This window comes from Mauremys reevesii, linkage group 20 (genome assembly GCF_016161935.1).
Source record: "Mauremys reevesii isolate NIE-2019 linkage group 20, ASM1616193v1, whole genome shotgun sequence".
NCBI lineage: Eukaryota > Metazoa > Chordata > Testudines > Geoemydidae > Mauremys > Mauremys reevesii.
The window spans coordinates 19,730,234-19,749,134 of record NC_052642.1 but is presented as its reverse complement, the minus strand read 5'-3'; the positions used below and the strand labels follow the sequence as shown (position 1 = coordinate 19,749,134).

Genomic DNA, 18,901 nt, shown 5'->3' with positions numbered 1-18,901 from the left:
ATTGAAAAGTATATTTAATCAAGCGCTGAATTTCACCATGTCACTTGGGAGATTTACCCATTCAGTCAAAAATGCTGTATAATTTCAAGAGCCCAAGTCAATCTGAACATCCTTTATTGGCAATCTAAGTAATATGTTCCCAATACACAGCATTAAGCGGTGTATAAAACTACTTGAATACAAACAAAATATGCAGTTAATTTGTCTCACTATATGTGACTTAGTGCAAATCATCCTGTATTGCATCACTAAATTGTGCTTAACTGTGTGCTCAAAGACAAATATTGCAGACTTTTTTTAATATATTGTTTAGACTGCTCTGACATTAGAAGAGGTGGTTTTCATTTTTATTAAACAGTGGTTTAAATGTAGTATTTGATCTGATGTCTGATATACATCCGGTGTTAACAATCTGATTTCAAAATCAATTCTAAAGATGAGTTTTTACTTGCTCCTTAAGGACTTTCACTCACTTTTGAGGACACATGATTGATAGCCAGGACTTTTTTTGTTGTCTAATCGTTAACTACTTTTTTAGTATATAAAAAAATTAGTCTCAAGAAGAGTTTCTGGATAGGAATGTCTGGAAATAATTGCTATTGAAATATGTAAACTTGAAGTAGTAATGTTATACAAAGAAATAGGAGGGTTTGATGCAACATTCTTGGGCACTTCACTGATGGAACAGATCTGATTTTATTGCTTCCTGAGTTTCTCATTAGGAGTCTGGATTGTAACAAACTTCAAAATGAATGTTTTGTTTTGAATATTCCTTTAAAAAAAATTCTACTGGTTAGAAATCATTAATTGTCTTTTTGACATTAGCTACTCAAAGCTGATTTGCTTTTTATCTTTGATCAACACTACTGCTGAGTAAGGTATATTTCCAAAGACTTCCTCAAATGCAATCTTTGGGCCAAAGCTAGTTTTTTCTTACTTCATCTGTCTTGGAGACTTTTGAACATATTCACAGGATTTCCGCTGGCTTCAGATTTTTATTAGACAGTTGATGTCAGAATTCAAAAATGTTCTTGGGAGACAGTAAGTTTTTTGGAATGTCCCAGTATCCTTGACTTTTCTCAAACACAGTCTGCTAGCATTACCTCATCAATTTCTCTCTAGAGTAGCATATAAAGCACTTAAGCAACAGCTTGCATTAGAAGTTCTCAATCATTATTAAGTACAAAGAGAATACTCAATGATCAGTAACATTAACCTTTTTAATCACATTTATGCCATTAGTTTGACTTGAGATAGTTTGTAATTCCTAGATGTTGCCTTTTGCAAAACAGTGTCTAACCAGAAAGATTTTTTTAAAAGAAAATTGATGTACAGGATCACCAAAGCCTAGATGGAAGATTAAGTTGAACTGTAAGGAGAGAATTATTAACGTCCTTGAAATTGTTGCGATTTTATGCACTAGACCATATTCTCTTTGATAAATAGATGAGTCTTAATCTTTAATGAAAAACAGAGCTCTGTGCAATTCTTTTCCTTAGGATTGCAGTTGTTTACTGTATTACCAGAGTCTGTGTTCATTGTATCTTGAACTTGCAAAACCATCCCTTTAATACAGTTCAGGGTGCTTTGGTTTCACAATTTTATTTTGTAGAAAGTTTTTCTTACAGACAACCTACCCAAACACTTGGGGTAGAACGGTGCTAGCTGAAGAGGATAGAGCATAGAGAATAAGACAGGGCCCTAAGAACTTGGAGCAAGATCACAGAGGATTTTAAGCAGCAGGGCTAGTTTTTCAGAAAATCAATGAGTTAGATTATTTGTGTTATTGTAGAAGCCCCACTCATGGCCTCGGACCTCATTGTGCTAGGTGCTGTACAAACACAGAAGAAAATATCAGTCCTTTCCCCAGAAAGATTCCAGTCTAAATGAATGGGGAGCCAGTGAAGTTGTTTTAGGATGGGGGAGAGTGTACTTGATTGTATGTGCAAGAAGGCGGGCACCAGTATTCTGCACATGCTGGATTGCTGCTGAAATTCCAAGTGAGGTCTGAGCTGAGAAAAGGCAGAAGGCCATTGAAAGATTGGCAGAGGGAGCCTCGGCTCACTCAGCTACCGATGCTATCAGCAAATAATTTGGAGGTTGCAATGTATTGTATGTATTAACTATTTTGTATTCTCTGACTTAAAGAGGAGGTTAGCTTACTAAGCAGCCATGTTACATACTTTTTGTACTAGTTTTCAGGCCACAATTAACCAATTTTAAAATTGTTTAATTAGTAGCTAGATTGTGGGTTTTCTTTTGTGTTTTTTTTAATCTTTCAATGTAATTGTTTTACCTACAGCTGCAGGAATGTTTATGAAGTCACTGAGCATATTGCTTTTAAACATGATCACATTTGACTTTGAAGTGGTGATTTCAAATGGGCACTAGGAATTCCCAGAAAGCTACTAAAGCTCAAAAGCAACCATACAAAGAACTTTGGCAAGCTGTAACATTGCTGAATGATTGATCAGAAAGAAAAGTCCACCCTTTGGTTTTATCCTGCTGTTAAGGAGTTGCCATTGCTTAATGATCAAAAAAGAGGACAGAAGAAAAAAATGTATGTGTTCTAGGTTCCTGCTGGGAGTTCTGAGCTGTAGCATAGTGCTGGGTAATGTTAAATGGCTGCCAAGTTTCACCCCAGAAGTAGCTGCACTTTCATAATAAGTGAAGTTTTTATTACATATATATAGATCGTAAAACCTGTTGTTAAAACACTTCAGCATCCTTCAGGAATCCCATGCAAATGATCCTCATTGAACCTTGCCAGTAGGAAGCTCATTCCAAGCTCAGGCAGCAAATGCTGTCGTCCTAGTCCTGCTGCCTAAACAGTTTGAGAGATGTGGTCGCCCTTCTTTTCACAGGAAAAGGGTTTTTGTATGTACAATATATGTTCCTGTGATGATCAGGATAAGGGATGGACAATGTTTGAGCTGGGGAAATACGTACACCTGCTCCATTTGACAGTCACATCTCCCCTCTAAAAATAATGCCTGAGGAAAGTAATTGTTAATTAGTTGCAAAAGACAAACACAAAGTGGGGTCTGTTCAGTCAGTGATATTTATGCAAAAATGTAGACTGTAGCACTCCTGTGCAGTTTAAGGGCTAAATTGTCAGTGCCATGCCCTGCAGATTAGACTTGTAACTTTCATTAATGCAACAGCAAAGTCTGAGTCAGAAGACATAGGCCTGAAAATCTAACCCAAAGTATCAAATATTTCTTCTGAGCAATTTCTCAATCTAGGGTTTCACCTGAGCCAATTTTTGATGTTTTAAAGCCACACAGGCCAGTTGGAATTTGACTAGTTTGCACTAGTAATTAAACAGCTTACATGAAACCAGCCTCTATTCATACTTGAATCACTGACTTTATGAACTAATGGTGTGCCGCTCCTTGTTACCTTACAATTCACAACGCAACCCATTGACTCAGCAGCAAATTAGTCGTAATTGACTCTTGTGACTTTATCTGTAAAGGGCATTGTGCTTTCCTCTTGACACAATTTTTCCTCCAAAAATGTGTCAGAAAACGTCAGCCACCCAAAAGGTTTTAATTTTTTCCTTTTAAGTTTTCCCAAAAATCAATACTTTTTTTTGTATTATAAGATTAGCAATGGGGACAATGATAGTTAATCTATAGTGTGGCCTTTTCTATCTTTTCATGCAGAATAATTTAGCTTTGTGATTTATTCTCCTTAATGTGCAAAGTGAAGCTCTTTAGCAGCTTCGGGACCCCAACAATATAATTTGGAACAGTGAGCATCAAACTGGCAGAATCCACATCACTTTGATTTTAACAGAACACAGTCCGAGGAGCAAGATCTGATTTACAAATCTCATGTCCTGTCTTTATATGGACCTTTGTTTTACATAAATAACTCAGCACTAATATGGTGGAAGAAGTCCTCCTGAATTGGCACCAGAATTAAAGTATATATTAAAAAATTGCTTCTAATTTGCATTTTAGACTGACTTGCTATTTATTAAAATTCTGTTGAAAATAATCCACAATGGCTGAGAACACAGATAATTTAGCAGTGACTTTATTTAAAGTCTCCTGAGGTAGAAATGCTTTTGGAAGCTTACAACATTACACCTGACATTTCTCGGTGCAGTAAATCAATGGCTCTCCTCCCACAAGTATATCAGAAACCTGTGGGATTGTGCCTTTATAATACAGTTGTGTACACAATGGGGAAACTGGCACAAAAAAGGCTTTAATAGCTTGAAAGGGACACAGATGTTAATGAAATTTGAGATGTTTTGATGTTAGAACCTTTAGATGGATCACAATAGAATTAAGAGTTTATTTGAATAGGGCTTGTAGGATTTAAATCTGAACTAGCAAGTGAATGTTTGAAAGCTGTAGTTTTGCTTTTTAAAGGTACAACTCTTTTTCTTGCCCTCACATAAAAGAAATATTTCTTTACAAATAACAATATCCAACAGATTTGAAATCTAATACAAACTGCAGTGACAGCTCTGTTAAAGTTAGTGTTTAACGTACCAAAAATAAAAATCTCTCAAGGTGAGATGTTGTTCATGACATTTAGGTCACTTGTGGATTTGAGGCCATCCCAGATAAATTAGATCACATTTAAGGCAACTTTAATTTCATGGTCACACAAGTATTTTATTTGAAGATTATTCCTAATAATGTTTCAGATGAAAACTCAAAACAGCTTCGTAACCCCAGCTTTGCTCCCCTGGACCTTGAGCATAAACCAGATTTATTTAATTAAATATCACCAGTTTCGTTCTCCAATTTTAAAATAATACAGATGACTTATCTTTATTTCCCCAAATGTTTTAAAACCCAAGGCGGCACTGATCTAAATTAAAGCCAGTGGCTCTGCCCTGAGTTTTAGAAGTCAGGTCTCTTTAAGCCAGAGGCACCTTAGGAGTGAGTCCAGATTTGCTGCAGTGTAATTTATCATGGTTGAGTCAGGCAAGGAGTCTGAGGTCCATTCTGACTCACCATGAATTGTGTCCTGGTATTGGTTGAGCCTCAGGGAAATGGATGGTTTAAATACTGTGAGAATCTTTATCAGCACAGGAAATGACAGCTCATTAAAATACTAACCGTTAAGCCTGTTTAGATCACTGTCTGGAAAAAAAAATTAACCATTTGAAGGTTCAGATAACTTGCCAGAAGAAGGTGTACTTTTTGGATGGTGAGGGAAGCATGCAAATCAGTCAGCTTCACTTACTAGTCCAGTGCCACTCAAAATATATCCTTTCAAACCTGTTTGTTTGGGAGGTTTATAACTGAGGCATAAAACTCTTGTTGAGAAAATTTAGGCCATACAAATCCATAACATCTTGAGCCCTTTTAAGGAAGAGACAACAGAAAATGTCAAATTGTGGCTATTTTAGTGAATGCCTCATTCCTCTTGTGCAGCAATATGAAGAGTAAAACATACGGCTTCCTAGGTATCTCCTGTGTCCTTTGGGGAAAACCTAGAAAGAAATGTGAAAATCAGAACAGAGCAACTCAAAGCTGGGCATATTAGGAGTTGTATGTGATGTACAGTAAAACTTTTCTTTAGCTTTCCACAGTTATGTGGAAGTTGAAGGCCGTTGCTCTGTCTGCCATTGCAAGTTTGATCAACAAGCAGAACCAGTCTTCCTCAGAGCCACAGATAATGGAGGAGAGCCCAGAGCAGTGAATTCCCTTCATTACATTAAACTTTTGACTCTTTGTCACCACTGAACATTTCTTTTTTGTAGAGGCAGAGAATCAATCTGGCTGTAGGCTAAGGTTACTTTATTAGTGAAATCAGAATATGTTCATGGCTCATGTTGACAAAAAGCAAAAGGATTTTTGGTGACGAAAGGGGAAAAAAATCCATTTTTAAAAAGCGCCCTGATGTGATCATGACATGATCTGTTTGGTGTTTCAGGTAGCCCAAGGGTAGGGACAGAGTAGCCAGTTCAAAAACTCTTCCCACAGCTATGGTGAACATATGCTTCCCGACTCAGAATTGGGCTCTACAGGTGTTAATCTGGTCTCTACAGCTTATCACCCACAAAGGCAACATATGGTTGAATAGAGCCAAAGGGCCAGGTTAGTAAGAGGTGTGTTCACAAACTTGCACACAGACTCTCTCTCTCTCTCTCTCTGGGAAACCCTGTAGAAAATTGATTTGAAGGAGTGTCTCACATGGGCAATCCATTGTGATGAAGCTGGGCAGGTATTTACTTGACTCGGGCTCTAGATTTATTTAAAACAGTACTTTACTATAGGTGTGCTACTTCTGGCCAAAATTGTAGGACTTCTGACACATTAACCAGAATGTGATGTAGGGTCCTTTTTCCTATGAACAGTTAATTCTTACGAACACTGTCTCTTCTTGAACAAGCACAGTGCCTGTGTGTTTAGTAGCCATGTAGTCTGGACAAGCCCAGTCCTTATATTAGCAGCGAGTCTTTCCAGCTTAATGGAAAGGGTGTATTTTTAAAGAGAACGTTCACAAAATGAAAAAGTAGTGTTAACACTTTTCAAATGGTATTCATAGATTCTAAAAGAGGGAGCATGGTTGCCATCTAGTCTGGTCTTCTGCAGAACTGAGGCCCCAGAACTTCCCCAAAATAATTCCTTTTTGAACTACAGTATATCTTTTTAGAAGAACATTGTCTTGATTTAAAAATTCCCAGTGATGGAGAATCCATCACAAATCTTGATTAAATCATTAATTTTTTTGGTGCATCTCTCCCAAGCAGTTGATTTTTTGTGAGAAAAATCTTCTTCTAACTAGGGTGACCATATGTCCCGTTTTTATAGGAATAGTCCCATTTTGGGGGGATTTTTTCTTATATAGGCTCCTGTTACCACACACACACACCCTGTCCCGTTTTTTCACAGTTGCTATTTGGTCACCCTACTTCTAACCCATAGAGATCCAGGCTAAGATTTCTGCTGAAATCATAAGCACCATTTCATTATCACCATCATACATTTGGTATCTGGAGTTTTGTAGAGACCGTGATTTTTGTTTTAAGCAAAAAGAGAGAGAGAGAGAAAGTAAGTTGCAGTGTGTAGTGTCTTTGACAAATTGGTTTTGATTACTATAATCTGCAAATAAATGATCAGTGAATTCCAGGTGTATTGGTAACTAGAGCAGAAATGTGCGTTCTAAACTGTTCAACCAAAATAACCAATTTTTCACAATTCTTTAAGAGAAATTTTTAACTCCATTCAGCTGATACTGACAAATTCTATTCAATCAGTAATATTTTTCTAAAAAAGGCTAAGCTTCTTAATGCAGGATCACTGAAAGTGTATCATGAAGCTTCCAAGATTTGTAAAGTTTTGTTCTGTTGAAAAATTTTCAAATCAGTTTTTCAGATGAATATCCAAAAACATGATATTTAACACAGGTAAATGAAAATAAGAAATCTTTTTAAGCTAATTGTAGCTTCCAGTTAAACAGAAGTGATTCACAGTTCCTCAAGAAACATTCAGATTTAGTACAGGATTGCTACAAAGTAAAATAAAAAGTACAATTTCAGGTTACGCAAATAGTTCATATTTTATTCTGAAATCTCTCATTCTGAATCCAAATTGAGAGAGATTATTTTTGCAAGCAAGATAAAATCTAAAAATATTTTCTAACACTTAATATAAAAATAAAGTCAACCTCACTGACTTTGCATCAATGTTAGGGATGCAATACAAATTAATGAATTCTGCAAATTTGTGAATAAGTACAATAAAGGAGAATACGTCATGGAATGTCCTTTGCTCACTACTTATGACAATTATCACTGCTTTTGATGTTTCATAATGTCTTAGTGAATGATCTTTCTATTTAAACAAAAATTGAGGTCATACATCAGTTCACTACCCGTGTTGCTAAATCTTTGAAAGGTAGGGAGTTTTTTGTTTGTGTGCAGATTATAAAGTGTATTGATGAACAAAATTCTATTGTACATTTAGGTCCTTGATTTCTTAACCTGTTGACTTTTATTATTATTATTATTATTATTATTACTCCTCTTATTTCTTTTAAAAGACCACAGGCTTTTCTCTGTTAACTATGGAAGCTGAGAGAATCTGAACAGAATGGTAGATAGGGGGTAGCTTGAAGCCATTTTATTGTTGGAGGGGATATTTTCCACCGCCTTCCTTTATTCAGCAGGTTGTGCAATGATGTATGTGGTTTGCATTTAGAAAACTGGAACCACAATTCTCTTCTGAAGCTACATCTTAAACCCATTGCTGAGTGGCGCAGAACTGTGATGCAAAATGCTGTCGCTTCTGCAGTCGCAACTGCATCCAGCAAATGGGTAGAATTCTTGAAACTGATGCTGAAATCTAGTCTATGGCTGTTGAGTTAGTGGGTTGACATACTTTCCTAAAGATCCATTAGGAATGGGAGAGCTGTGGTTTGTAATGAAAATACATTTGATCAATTGCTAACCTTAAAAATGTATATACCCTGCAACTGAAATTGGGTTCTGGACATTCAGTAAAATGTTAGCTCTTCAGAATAGTGCGTGAGGAAATGGTCAGAGAATTAGTACTGCTTAAATGGCTGGATTTTACTGGACGATTACAGAAATAATCAAAACTAGAGGTTTTAATCACTAAAGGTTAAGAAAAATTTCATTTCTAGTATTGCGAATATAAATGTATAAGTTTGCTACTTTCTACATTTCACTCTAGCAAAAATGTATACAACACACATTTATTTGGCAACGGTGTGTATAAGTATAAATATGCCATAAAATATTGTTAATTGTTCAATTATGCAGATTCTAGTTTAGGGTTCCCATGGTCCTTGTATGCATGGCCCAAAGGTCCATAAAATAGCTTAATGAAGTTCTGTCATAAAGCAAACTTCAATCATCATTCACCATTATAAAAAGTTGTGCAGAATGCTTTAAATGAAAGAATTGTTTTAAAACATACTCTTGATGTATCAGGAGGCAATGCCCTAATCTGAGCCCTGTGAACTTCTAGTTTTCATTTCACTGCTGTGATAGTCATCATAATTTGGAGACTGAGTAGATGAGGTTGTTTTGGTTTGTTTGTTTTTTAAACAAAGGGTTTGGACAACTACTTAGTTCAACTCTCATCATTGAAACATTTCTATTTTAAAATTCATGTAAAGTTTTTTAAAAGTGAAATATTACCTTTCAGTAGCTTTTTCCTTTTGCCGTATGTGTCATTTATTTAAAAAAAAAAAAAAAAAAAAAAAAGTTCCCCAGAGATGGTTTTAAACCAGTGACTCGTACTGACCAACGAGTCATTCGGGAGAACTTCTGCCGCAAACTAGCAGCTAGGCCGTTACTGGAGTTTTCTGAAGAACTGGAAATAGCTTGTAAAAGCTGCTGTCCCCTTCCATAAAATACATGGATCTATAGTTACAATCGCCTTGCAAAATTTTTAGGAAAATTTACCAGCCTAGTCACAAAATGTATTCACCAGTTTATCCATGTTGATGAGGAATCACTGAAGTTTTTTTTTTTTTTTAAAACTTGGCATTCAGTAAAATTGCTTGCCCCAGGCTAGTGGAGCAAATCTAATTAGAAAGGCTGATAGTGAGCTATTTGTACTTCTTGGATTCTGGGGATTTACTAAAATTCTAAATGTTAGAAAGCCATTGGCCTCCTTTCTAACTTGTTTTATTTACCCAGGAAAATGTCATCTGACTAGTGAAAAGGAATGAATTGTAATGCAGTGTACTAAATAAATATCATTTAATCTGAGAAGTGCTCTTTCCCCCCTTTTTAAAGCACACTAAATGATTTTGAAAATCAGATGGGGCATGTCTACACTGGGGAAATTGGAGGGAAAAAAACCACTGGTTTTCACTGAGATCCCTAGTGTAGAGAAGAAGGGTCCAGCCATAGGAACTTTGTCACCACTGATGGGAAGTTGCCATAGTGGACACAAAGGCTTAGTGTCTCTTTTGGGGGTAATTCTAAAGCACCCAGAACCATGTATTTAGGAGCAAGTAGGTCCCTATGGGGGAGAGGATACAGCTCCTGACTTATGTTGCTGTTGACTGGTATGGTCTGCAATGGTTAGATAGTGGATACAAAAAATGATACTGATTCATTTGAGTAGCCTCAAGTTACAATTTAAAAAATGCTCTGGCATCTGCAGAATGAAATTTGGTAGCTATTTTGCTAAGCCTGTCCAGTTTAGTATTTCCAGCTCTTTATAGATGGGAGAAGGCACTGAGTACATAAACTTATCAGAGATCCTTATTACAGTCATCTGAGAACAAGGTGTTTAGTAACATACTGTAGTTTCTATGCAAGTCATCTGCCATAAAACATAGAATGAATCAGAACAAGGTTCATAGTTCCTTCTTTGTTCCTTTGTTAATCACTGACTAGTGGGAGGTGCCTTTAGAATTTGCTAATGCATTCTTTTTGGATAAGGATGACGCACAGATTGTCCTAATAAGGACTTAGTTTGAGAAAGGAGCCGCCTTCTTTGAGAAGATAGGGGCAAGTCATAGGGCGGGCAGTTTCTTTTTTAACTGAGGGATGACACAAGCACAAGTCATTTCCTTATTAATCGGTTCAAACCAGTTCTTACAGGAACTGCTGGTGATAAATGTGGGACTTCTGAGAAGTCATTCATTTTATTCTCAGCCGTGCATCAGTGCACAGCCTTAGCTGAACTTCTCCCTGGCTTTGAGGAAGTAGTGGAGCATATAGCTCTCTGTGTTACCTCTGAGTTTATCATCAATCTGCTGTGAAATCCTTTTCTTTTTTCTTTTTTTTTTTACCCCTTTTTTTCCTCTTTTGAGAGTCTGGGGGACCCACTTGTCCCTCTTCTTCAGATGAACCGATAACACACACTGTATTGTTTGGGTCTCCCAATTATCCCATGCAGGGTGATGCCTTCTGATCGATGGCTCTAATCTGAACTTTGTTCCTTTTGAGCCAAAGTGGTAAGTTTAAAAAAATAAATAAATTGTTTTCTTGTTTTTTCTCTTCAAATTTTGTCTTGTTCTCTGGAATGAAATTTGCACCAGTGCTGTCCCAAGTATAGGTCCCTCTCTTCAGAAGCCATTTCAAGAGTACTTGGAAGCTCAGCGAATTAAACTTCACCACAAATCTGACAATGGAGTGCCACAGGTAAGAATTCTACCCACTACCTCTTTTCCTTTCTTCTTCTTTGCTACTCCTTGACTCCTTACCCATTTTATCTGATTAAGTTTTGATTCTAGCTTTCAAAGACCTGCAAATCTCAAAGGAGATAAGGCTTTGAATTGATTTTAAAAACAAGCTGGGAAGTTCAGAGGAAAAACTGTATTTGTACTACATAGACCTGGGTTAGACATTCTGTCCATTTGGGAGTAAGCTAGGCAGCTAAGCAAAGCTGGTGGTTTGTCCTGACTTTCGAGTCATTTCTCTTGGTACAAGAGGCAACCTATTAAAGACAGCAAAAAGTTCGCTTTACATGTACAATTATGGGTAAAGAATTCCCCCCTCCATCAAATATTATTAAAGCATCTAGGATTTGACTTTCCTTTTTTCTTGTTAGCTACTTAACCCTACTCCCCCCGCCCCCTACAAAAAAATAACCAACCAACCAAAACACATCTCGATGGTCAAAGAGAAAATATTAGGAAAATACAATAAGTGGGAGGCCTTTTCATGCAAAAATCTTTAAATACATGTCCCACAGCTTTAGATATAAAAAGATTAATTAACACCTAAATTTTAGACATGCTATTTTTAGGGCAACTAAGATATTGATATACACAAATTATTAACCTTACATTTTAAGTCCTAAACCCTTTTATTTCTATAAATATTTGCTTTCCTAGTTCTTAACAGAAAAATAAGGGTAATTAAGGGAAGACCAGTCTGGAATAACTAGGCGGAAGCATGTTCTGCCCTTTGAAGTAATCTCTGTGCGGTGCATTGCTGCCCTCCTTTGACCAAAATAGAAAGTAAAAAAAAGCACCGGACTGGAGAACACTGCAGAAGCATGATTTTTTAATCCATTCCATTAACTTCCAGCTACATAACTTGAAATAGCTTCCAATTAGTATCAAACATGCTGTAGGCAGTTCAGTCAAAACTGACTGTTAACCAGTGACTGTATTGTACCTTGTGCAAATGACTACGGATCACATCAGGCTTTATGTGAATTTTATGAGACACCAACAAAAAGAAACAAAATCATGGCTAATAAATCACTTACCGACTCGCCCACCAGAAATGATCAGTTGCCCTACAGTGATTTGGCAGCACCTTTCATGCTGGCTTTAAAAGACCAAAGTTAGCTTTACAAAGAAGCCTGTAGGGACCCTGTTAGTTTGTGCTTGTTCCTGTTGTAGTTTGATAAATTATGCAGAATCCTGAGATGATTAGATTCTTTCCCTTCAGCTAGGAGGAGGAGAAATCTTTTGTATTCTGCTAATCTGAATTTTTTCCCCTTGTTCTGTTGTTTTTTGTTTTTGCAGGGGGAGAACTGGTTATCATGGATGTTTGAAAAACTTGTGATCGTCATGGTTTGCTATTTCATCTTGTCTATAATAAACTCCATGGCCCAAAGCTATGCCAAACGAGTGCAGCAGAAGATGTACTCTGAGGAAAAGACAAAATAAGCTGGGTAAAACCCATTGAAATGAGCTTTAGCAGACATGCAAGTGACAGGTCTTACCATATGTTAAAAATCGGCATTATTCAAAACAGGGAAACACTTTTAAAAATCATCAATTTTCCAGCTGTAACAAGTTTTTAATTATTTTCTTTTGAAAGTAATTCACTATTAGAGAATAACTTTCATTTACAAACGTATGTATGTTAAGGTAATGTATATACTCTCTTTAATTCAGTCTGAGTTGTACTTTCTGGGGTGGCACGTGTGATGCTAGACTAATGTTGAACATGAATGCTTTCCATTCAAGTTAATTCCAAAATTGATGATTTAATACTTAGCACAACTCCAGATTTCCTGATTAACTTGCAGCCTGGCCTAAAAGTAACAATTTTCTTTTGAAGGATGGCTGTCATGCCTCATAATTTCAAGGTCATTGAAATATATGTAAATGATAGTAGACTGGGTAACATTCTTGCATGTCCTTCATGGTAATACGAGTCCATCTGAGTTCTCAGAAATGCCGTCACATCGCACATGCTCTCGGTTGGAAAAGCCACCCTTGCCAACTTCATAATGGTGTAAGCAGAGATGGCTGATGTCAAACTGGTGCAGTTCACTTTTTTATTCTGTATATTTAGAATGAAGTCAAGATAAAACTTTATAAAGTCATCTTTGATCATTCCAGAATTTCTTGTGTCGGTCTTTTTAAGCTGTTTCTTCCCCTCAACACCTTTGGTATACTCCGTTTCTCTTTAGTTTCTTTATTAAGCTTATGTCCAGTTTATTGCATGCTTACTTATCCTTCCTGTACAGTAAGCACAGAAACCTTTTGTTAATTTTTCTCGAACTTCTTGCTCAGCAGAAGGAAGTAGAAAGCATGTATTTAGCACCTTGCGGTATGGTATGATTTATTTATTTAAGTAGGCTAGTTGAATGACGTTACTAATTTTATCAGGTCACTCTAAATGTTTGCTTAATGTTAGGAATACAGATTTATAGCACCATGAGTGCTGCAGGAAAAAAGTTGGGGAAGCGTAGAAATCAGAAATTAAACACAGGAATGGTAATTAATAACCGTAATAAAGAACATTAAAGTATACTTTAAAAATATCCCAATATTTATTATTGTTACAAATCAGTGTGTGTGAAGTTAACTTGTATTGAAGGGGTAGACTTGTTCTTTTCTTAGTAAATAGGTGACCATTCCACTGCTACTGTGTATATACAACGCTTCTCTAATAGTCCCTGAACTAGTAGGAATGTAGTTTTGTTTTATCCATAAGAAAATTAAAATAAGTTGACTTGTTTAATCAGACGTTCTTAAATGGTGGTACATGGATTCTATTAGGCTAGAACTGGCTCAGTACCTATTAAATTAGATGCATCTGCCCGTCTCGAGCAAGGCGCAGTAAACGTGCATTTTGTTCTGCCTGAATGTTCACTTGTGTTGCCTACCGTCGTGACATCTCCATGGCTGTACCATCCTGTCGGATAGCTTATCAGACTGATGTTGACTGTTGGATCTCATGGCAACAACAGTCGGTAGGCTGTCTGACATTTTGGTATCTTTCATCTGACCGTTTGCTCATCCATCTCAAATTCTGTTTTTCATTGAACATCAACAGGCATATAAGTGTTTAAAGTTTAGAACGCAAATTATTTTAAATGTAAATGTGTCATACCTATTTTTCTTAAAATATAGCACTCTGCATAAGAAACACCTTAAATTACATTGTGAGATTTGTAACGTTTTTGCTTTTGTGTGCATCATACATAACTTTAAACAAACTGTGACAATGTTACTTGAATGCATGAAGAGAATTTTATATAGACTTCTCTAAACATTGCTTCTGATATAAAAATCTCAGTGGGACATTTTCAAAGGCACAAAGGGCCCCCTCCTGTTTGTGCCTGGAGATTTAAAAAGAACAAAATGTAGCAACAAATTCATATGACTAATTATACATGCATAAAATCATGACTATTTGATATTTCACAGCAATGGTTTAAATCAGCCAAAACTTAAATTATGCAATTTTTTGGTTAGTCATGGGTTATATTCAGCAGCTTTGAGGCACTTACGTTATTTTTCCCACAACATATTTTGACTTAGGAAAACATTGTGGTTTGCCATTTGTACCACTTTATTTAGTAGCAGCTTTGTTTTGTTCAGCTTTAACATCTACCAAATATATGGGGCACTATTCTCATTTACACCAAAGCTGTTTTACACCACTCTGGCAGTGGAAAGGCCCTAAGAGGATATTTAATGTAGGCCTACTTTAAGGTCCCTTCATGGTACCAGAGTGAGATGAAAGGATCTTGTGTAACTAAGAATCTGGCCCTAGAGCTTTGTGTCTCAGCATGTCTTCAGGTGATTTCTCAAACACACTTTTAGTTGCCTCTTTTATCCAAAGTCTTTGCAGTGACTCTGCCTAGAGATTAACCACCAGACAAATTGCAAGCTTTCCCCCGTGTGTGTGTGTGTGTGTGTATAGATTACTCTGCAAGCCACATTTGTGTGTGCCCATTCTGATGAACTGTGCTGTAATTCTGAAAGCTTTCTAAAGTTCATCTTTTATCTGATATTTAGAGAATGGACTGAACACTATACCTGCTTCTTTCTTATCAGACACTGGATGGTGATCCTTTAATACTTAATACAAGGTAAAAAAAATAAAGATTTTCAAATTGATGTCTTCATATTTTTGCTCAAATAAAAATAAATATCTCTAAGTGGTATAGTGTTTCCTTTTGTTTCATTTCAGCTGAATAGAGCCCATGTTGTATATTTTGCCTTTTCATGTTATCCTGTAAATATGTGCTGCCCCGACACAGACATTCAGTGAGGAACATGATTCAAGAAAAGATTTCACAACTGCATGACAAATTCAAAGGAAATTCCAAAGCCTTTAACACTGTACGTGGAAATGGGGTTTGGTCTTCCAAAAAACAAGATTCCTATTGTTTCTATGGTTTTCAGATGACATGGATGTTCAATATTAAAGGAGAAAATTATCCATTTAGAGCTTAGCTGAATTACATTTAATGAAGAAATATTGATAGGTAATTTCTTAGTTGTCGGACATGTATGCGCTTTGTTACAGTACTAACGGTGTACTATGTGCATATACTTTTATCCTTGCAGTGACGAGTAAAGTTTCCTTATTTTTTCTGCACTCTCATTGTTCTTATGTGCCTTGATACTTATTTTTCATGCACATATTTTCCTTGTACCATTGAGGAACACACAGCAATGAGCTATTAGCAGCCCTAGCAGTGGCAATTAATGTTTTGGTTTAACAGGGCTTTGAAAGGGAAAACTGCAAGATGAAACAGATTACCAATCACCAGTATAAAACGTGACTAATCACTCATTTCACATGTCCACTGTAAATATGAAATAACAAAGCAATTAGTCGACCTAATTATCAAGACAGGTAGATCAGAGCTGAAATCACAGCAAGGATTTCAACAGATCCATTCCTCCAGGCCCCGCCAAATGTCTAGACTGGCCTAGAGGATCTCAAAGAAAACCATCTGTGATGGGAATTATAGGCAAGTTCTGTACTTCCCCCTCCACCCATGAAAATAGCTGTGGAAATTGCCTGTTCCCTGTCTGACTGTAGCTCTGAACCACCTGTCTTGATCCTTATTGGAATTATTAAAATGGCTGCCCTAGGGATTATGCAGCTGCCCAGCTTATATTAATGGAGATGTTTAGTATTCAGGAGCATATGATGTTGGTTATTCTATAGTATCCTTTCTTAATGTCCATATTGGACCTAATTTGTAAATTGGTCTCGGTCCAGCTTCAGTCTCTTTGCAAGTACAATTTATTGCCGGCACAAATCTCCATGATTAACAGGCGCAATTGAAAGTCTAAATACCTGTGCCCATCATTGACTTCAGGTGCAAAAATAAAGGACGGTGATTATGTCTATTCCTCAGAGGCAACAATAAAAATTGCAGTTTTCCTTGAAGCACTTTGTTAAAAATGTCTTTTAATAGCAGCAATATGCTAAAAGGGTGAAATTATTCATATGCTTGAAAGTAACTACTCCCAGCTCCCACAGGGATGCAGTAATAAGTGTGAAAAGTGAAAGAGAACAATAACCAATGTTATCTGCTAGGCTCTGATCCGCCTCACTGACAACAGACTAGCCTAGCTGGTAAGGGTTTTAATTGCTGGGACTTTGGGGGGGGAGGGTTCCTGATAGCTTCTTCAGTAAGTTTGGAATGGGATAAACACTTTCCCTGTGATAAGACATGCTATGCTAGCACAGTCAGAACCATACAACAGGCAAAGTTTGCATATGCTCCTGCAGGCTCATTTTAAATGTGATTATGCAAAATGTATTTTGAGCCTGCTGCAGTGCTCTCCTCTAATGGAAGAGCTGGAGGGCACAGCATGCCAACAATGCATTCCTTCCTCTTTCACCCACTTCACTTTTTACTGTGCCACACGGTTGGTGAAAATGCCCATGGAAAAATTTTTTTATTAAAGGCAACAAAGCAATGCATTTTGCTAGACTTGTCTTGGGGGATGACGGAAGAGGATGTAATGTAGGCTGGAGTTTTCAAAGGAGCCTAAGGGACTTAGCTGCCCAACTGCCATTGAATTTAGGTTCTTCTGAAAACCCCAGACCTAATATTTAGGATGCTGCCCAAACACAAAAACTGCTTAATCAACGCTACAGTCATAACGTGGGTCTAGCTTCATCCTGGTGCTTGTATTTTATTTCAAGTAACAGTGCATGCCGGATGAAGTCAAGAGTCTGGAATAGTCGTCTTGCTGCATACTCAGCAAAATGTTATTGCAGTCAAAATGTTGTGTATTTATCTGTGTTAGTTCAGCCTAAACAGGCTTTTTAGCTGTGAAGTCATTCAGCCCGCTCACTGCTTGTGCTGTGCGGCTGGTGAACTGTTGAAAAAAGAAAGCGCTCTGAAGTGTTAATGCATTAAAATGAATCTAAACATGTAAATAGAATTTTTTTAAATGTAGTTAATTGGGCTGAACCTTATTTTAGTCTGTTTTAAGCTAACACTGGTCTTTACTATGCATAATTCTTATTCACTGAATGACTAAGAGAACCTTGAACACGTTAACATTAAAACCAAAGGGCAGCATTCTCTAAACATCACTTAAGTTTATATTTAATATCTTGTGTATTACAAATGAATCAGCATTTCATGGGAGTGACACTTGGGTTTAATTGTTGTTCCTGTAACTTCCTGAGAAATATGAACTAGGTTGCCCAAGCAGTTCTTAATGAGCGTGTTACCTGCCATTTCCAACTGAAAGGGAAGAGGCAGGTCTTGTCATTTGTGTAGTTCCCTACAGCCACACCATTCTCATAATGGCCCCCAACCCTGCCCTCAGTGTATGCAGGACACGTTAGTTCCGATCTTTGGGCCAGTTGTACTGAGGTGTTTCACCTAGACAGTCATACTAAAAATCCCTGTTAGTTAAACCGTTTGTCCCCTTCTCTTTGCCTTGACAGAGTGTGTTGCTTTCAGACATTGTTACTGCACGGAGCGTTATACCAGTCTGTAAACTGCCTTATTTAGAGAGAAGACGTAGCCGTGGATCTAAACAAAGTTTTTGAGATCCCAGTTATATAAATACTTTTTGGTGGCGATTTGTCTGTTCGATTGGTTTTAAGACAGCCTAGAAGTCTGTGCTGTAAGCAGCACATCTGTCAAATTGCCAAGAGCCTTGCTGCTCTACAGGACAGGGACTCTGTTAGGAATAAAGCCTGCTGCTTTATTAGCAAGGGTTGTCCGTGGAATCGTCCTCACTCAAGTGCTTTTCCCAAGGTCTGGCCCTGGGCTGTCCCAGGACTCCAGGATTCCTTAGGCCACGTTCTGTGTAGGCCCCAGCCTCCACAATTCAATGGGGGTAACTACTAATTATGCTTGTGGCACCTTAGAGACTAACCAATTTATTTCAGCATGAGCTTTCGTGGGCTACAGCTCACTTCTTCGGATGCACAGAATGGAACACACAGATATATCTCCTGTCTGTGTGTTCCATTCTATGCATCCGAAGAAGTGAGCTGTAGCTCACGAAAGCTCATGCTGAAATAAATTGGTTAGTCTCGAAGGTGCCACAAATACTCCTGTTCTCTTTGAGGATACAGACTAACACGGCTGCTACTCTGAAACCTACTAATTATGCTATTACCTCTTCAGGTGCTTTCCCTGAGCAGTTAATTGGGCTTCATCAATTGCTCTAGAGAAAAAGTGACAAGAGTCAAATTATTGCAAATGTGGACAACTTAATAGGTGTATCTGAGCAGCCCTGCTCCTATAGAGCATCT

The 18,901-nt window shown here is 37.3% G+C and overlaps 1 protein-coding gene across 6 annotated transcripts in view; it reads left to right on the top strand.

Annotated features, from left to right (window-relative positions):
- VMP1 (vacuole membrane protein 1) overlaps window positions 1-13,265 on the top strand; it is an 83,967-nt gene extending 70,702 nt beyond the window's left edge. For all 6 annotated transcript variants that reach the window (XM_039507390.1, XM_039507391.1, XM_039507388.1 and 3 more), the window contains 2 exons: window positions 10,999-11,101; window positions 12,439-13,265. In XM_039507390.1, the coding sequence (XP_039363324.1) occupies window positions 10,999-11,101; window positions 12,439-12,582 (247 nt within the window). In that variant the 3' untranslated portion in view covers window positions 12,583-13,265. The remainder of the gene's footprint in view (window positions 1-10,998; window positions 11,102-12,438) is intronic.
- Window positions 13,266-18,901: the final 5,636 nt, after the last annotated feature.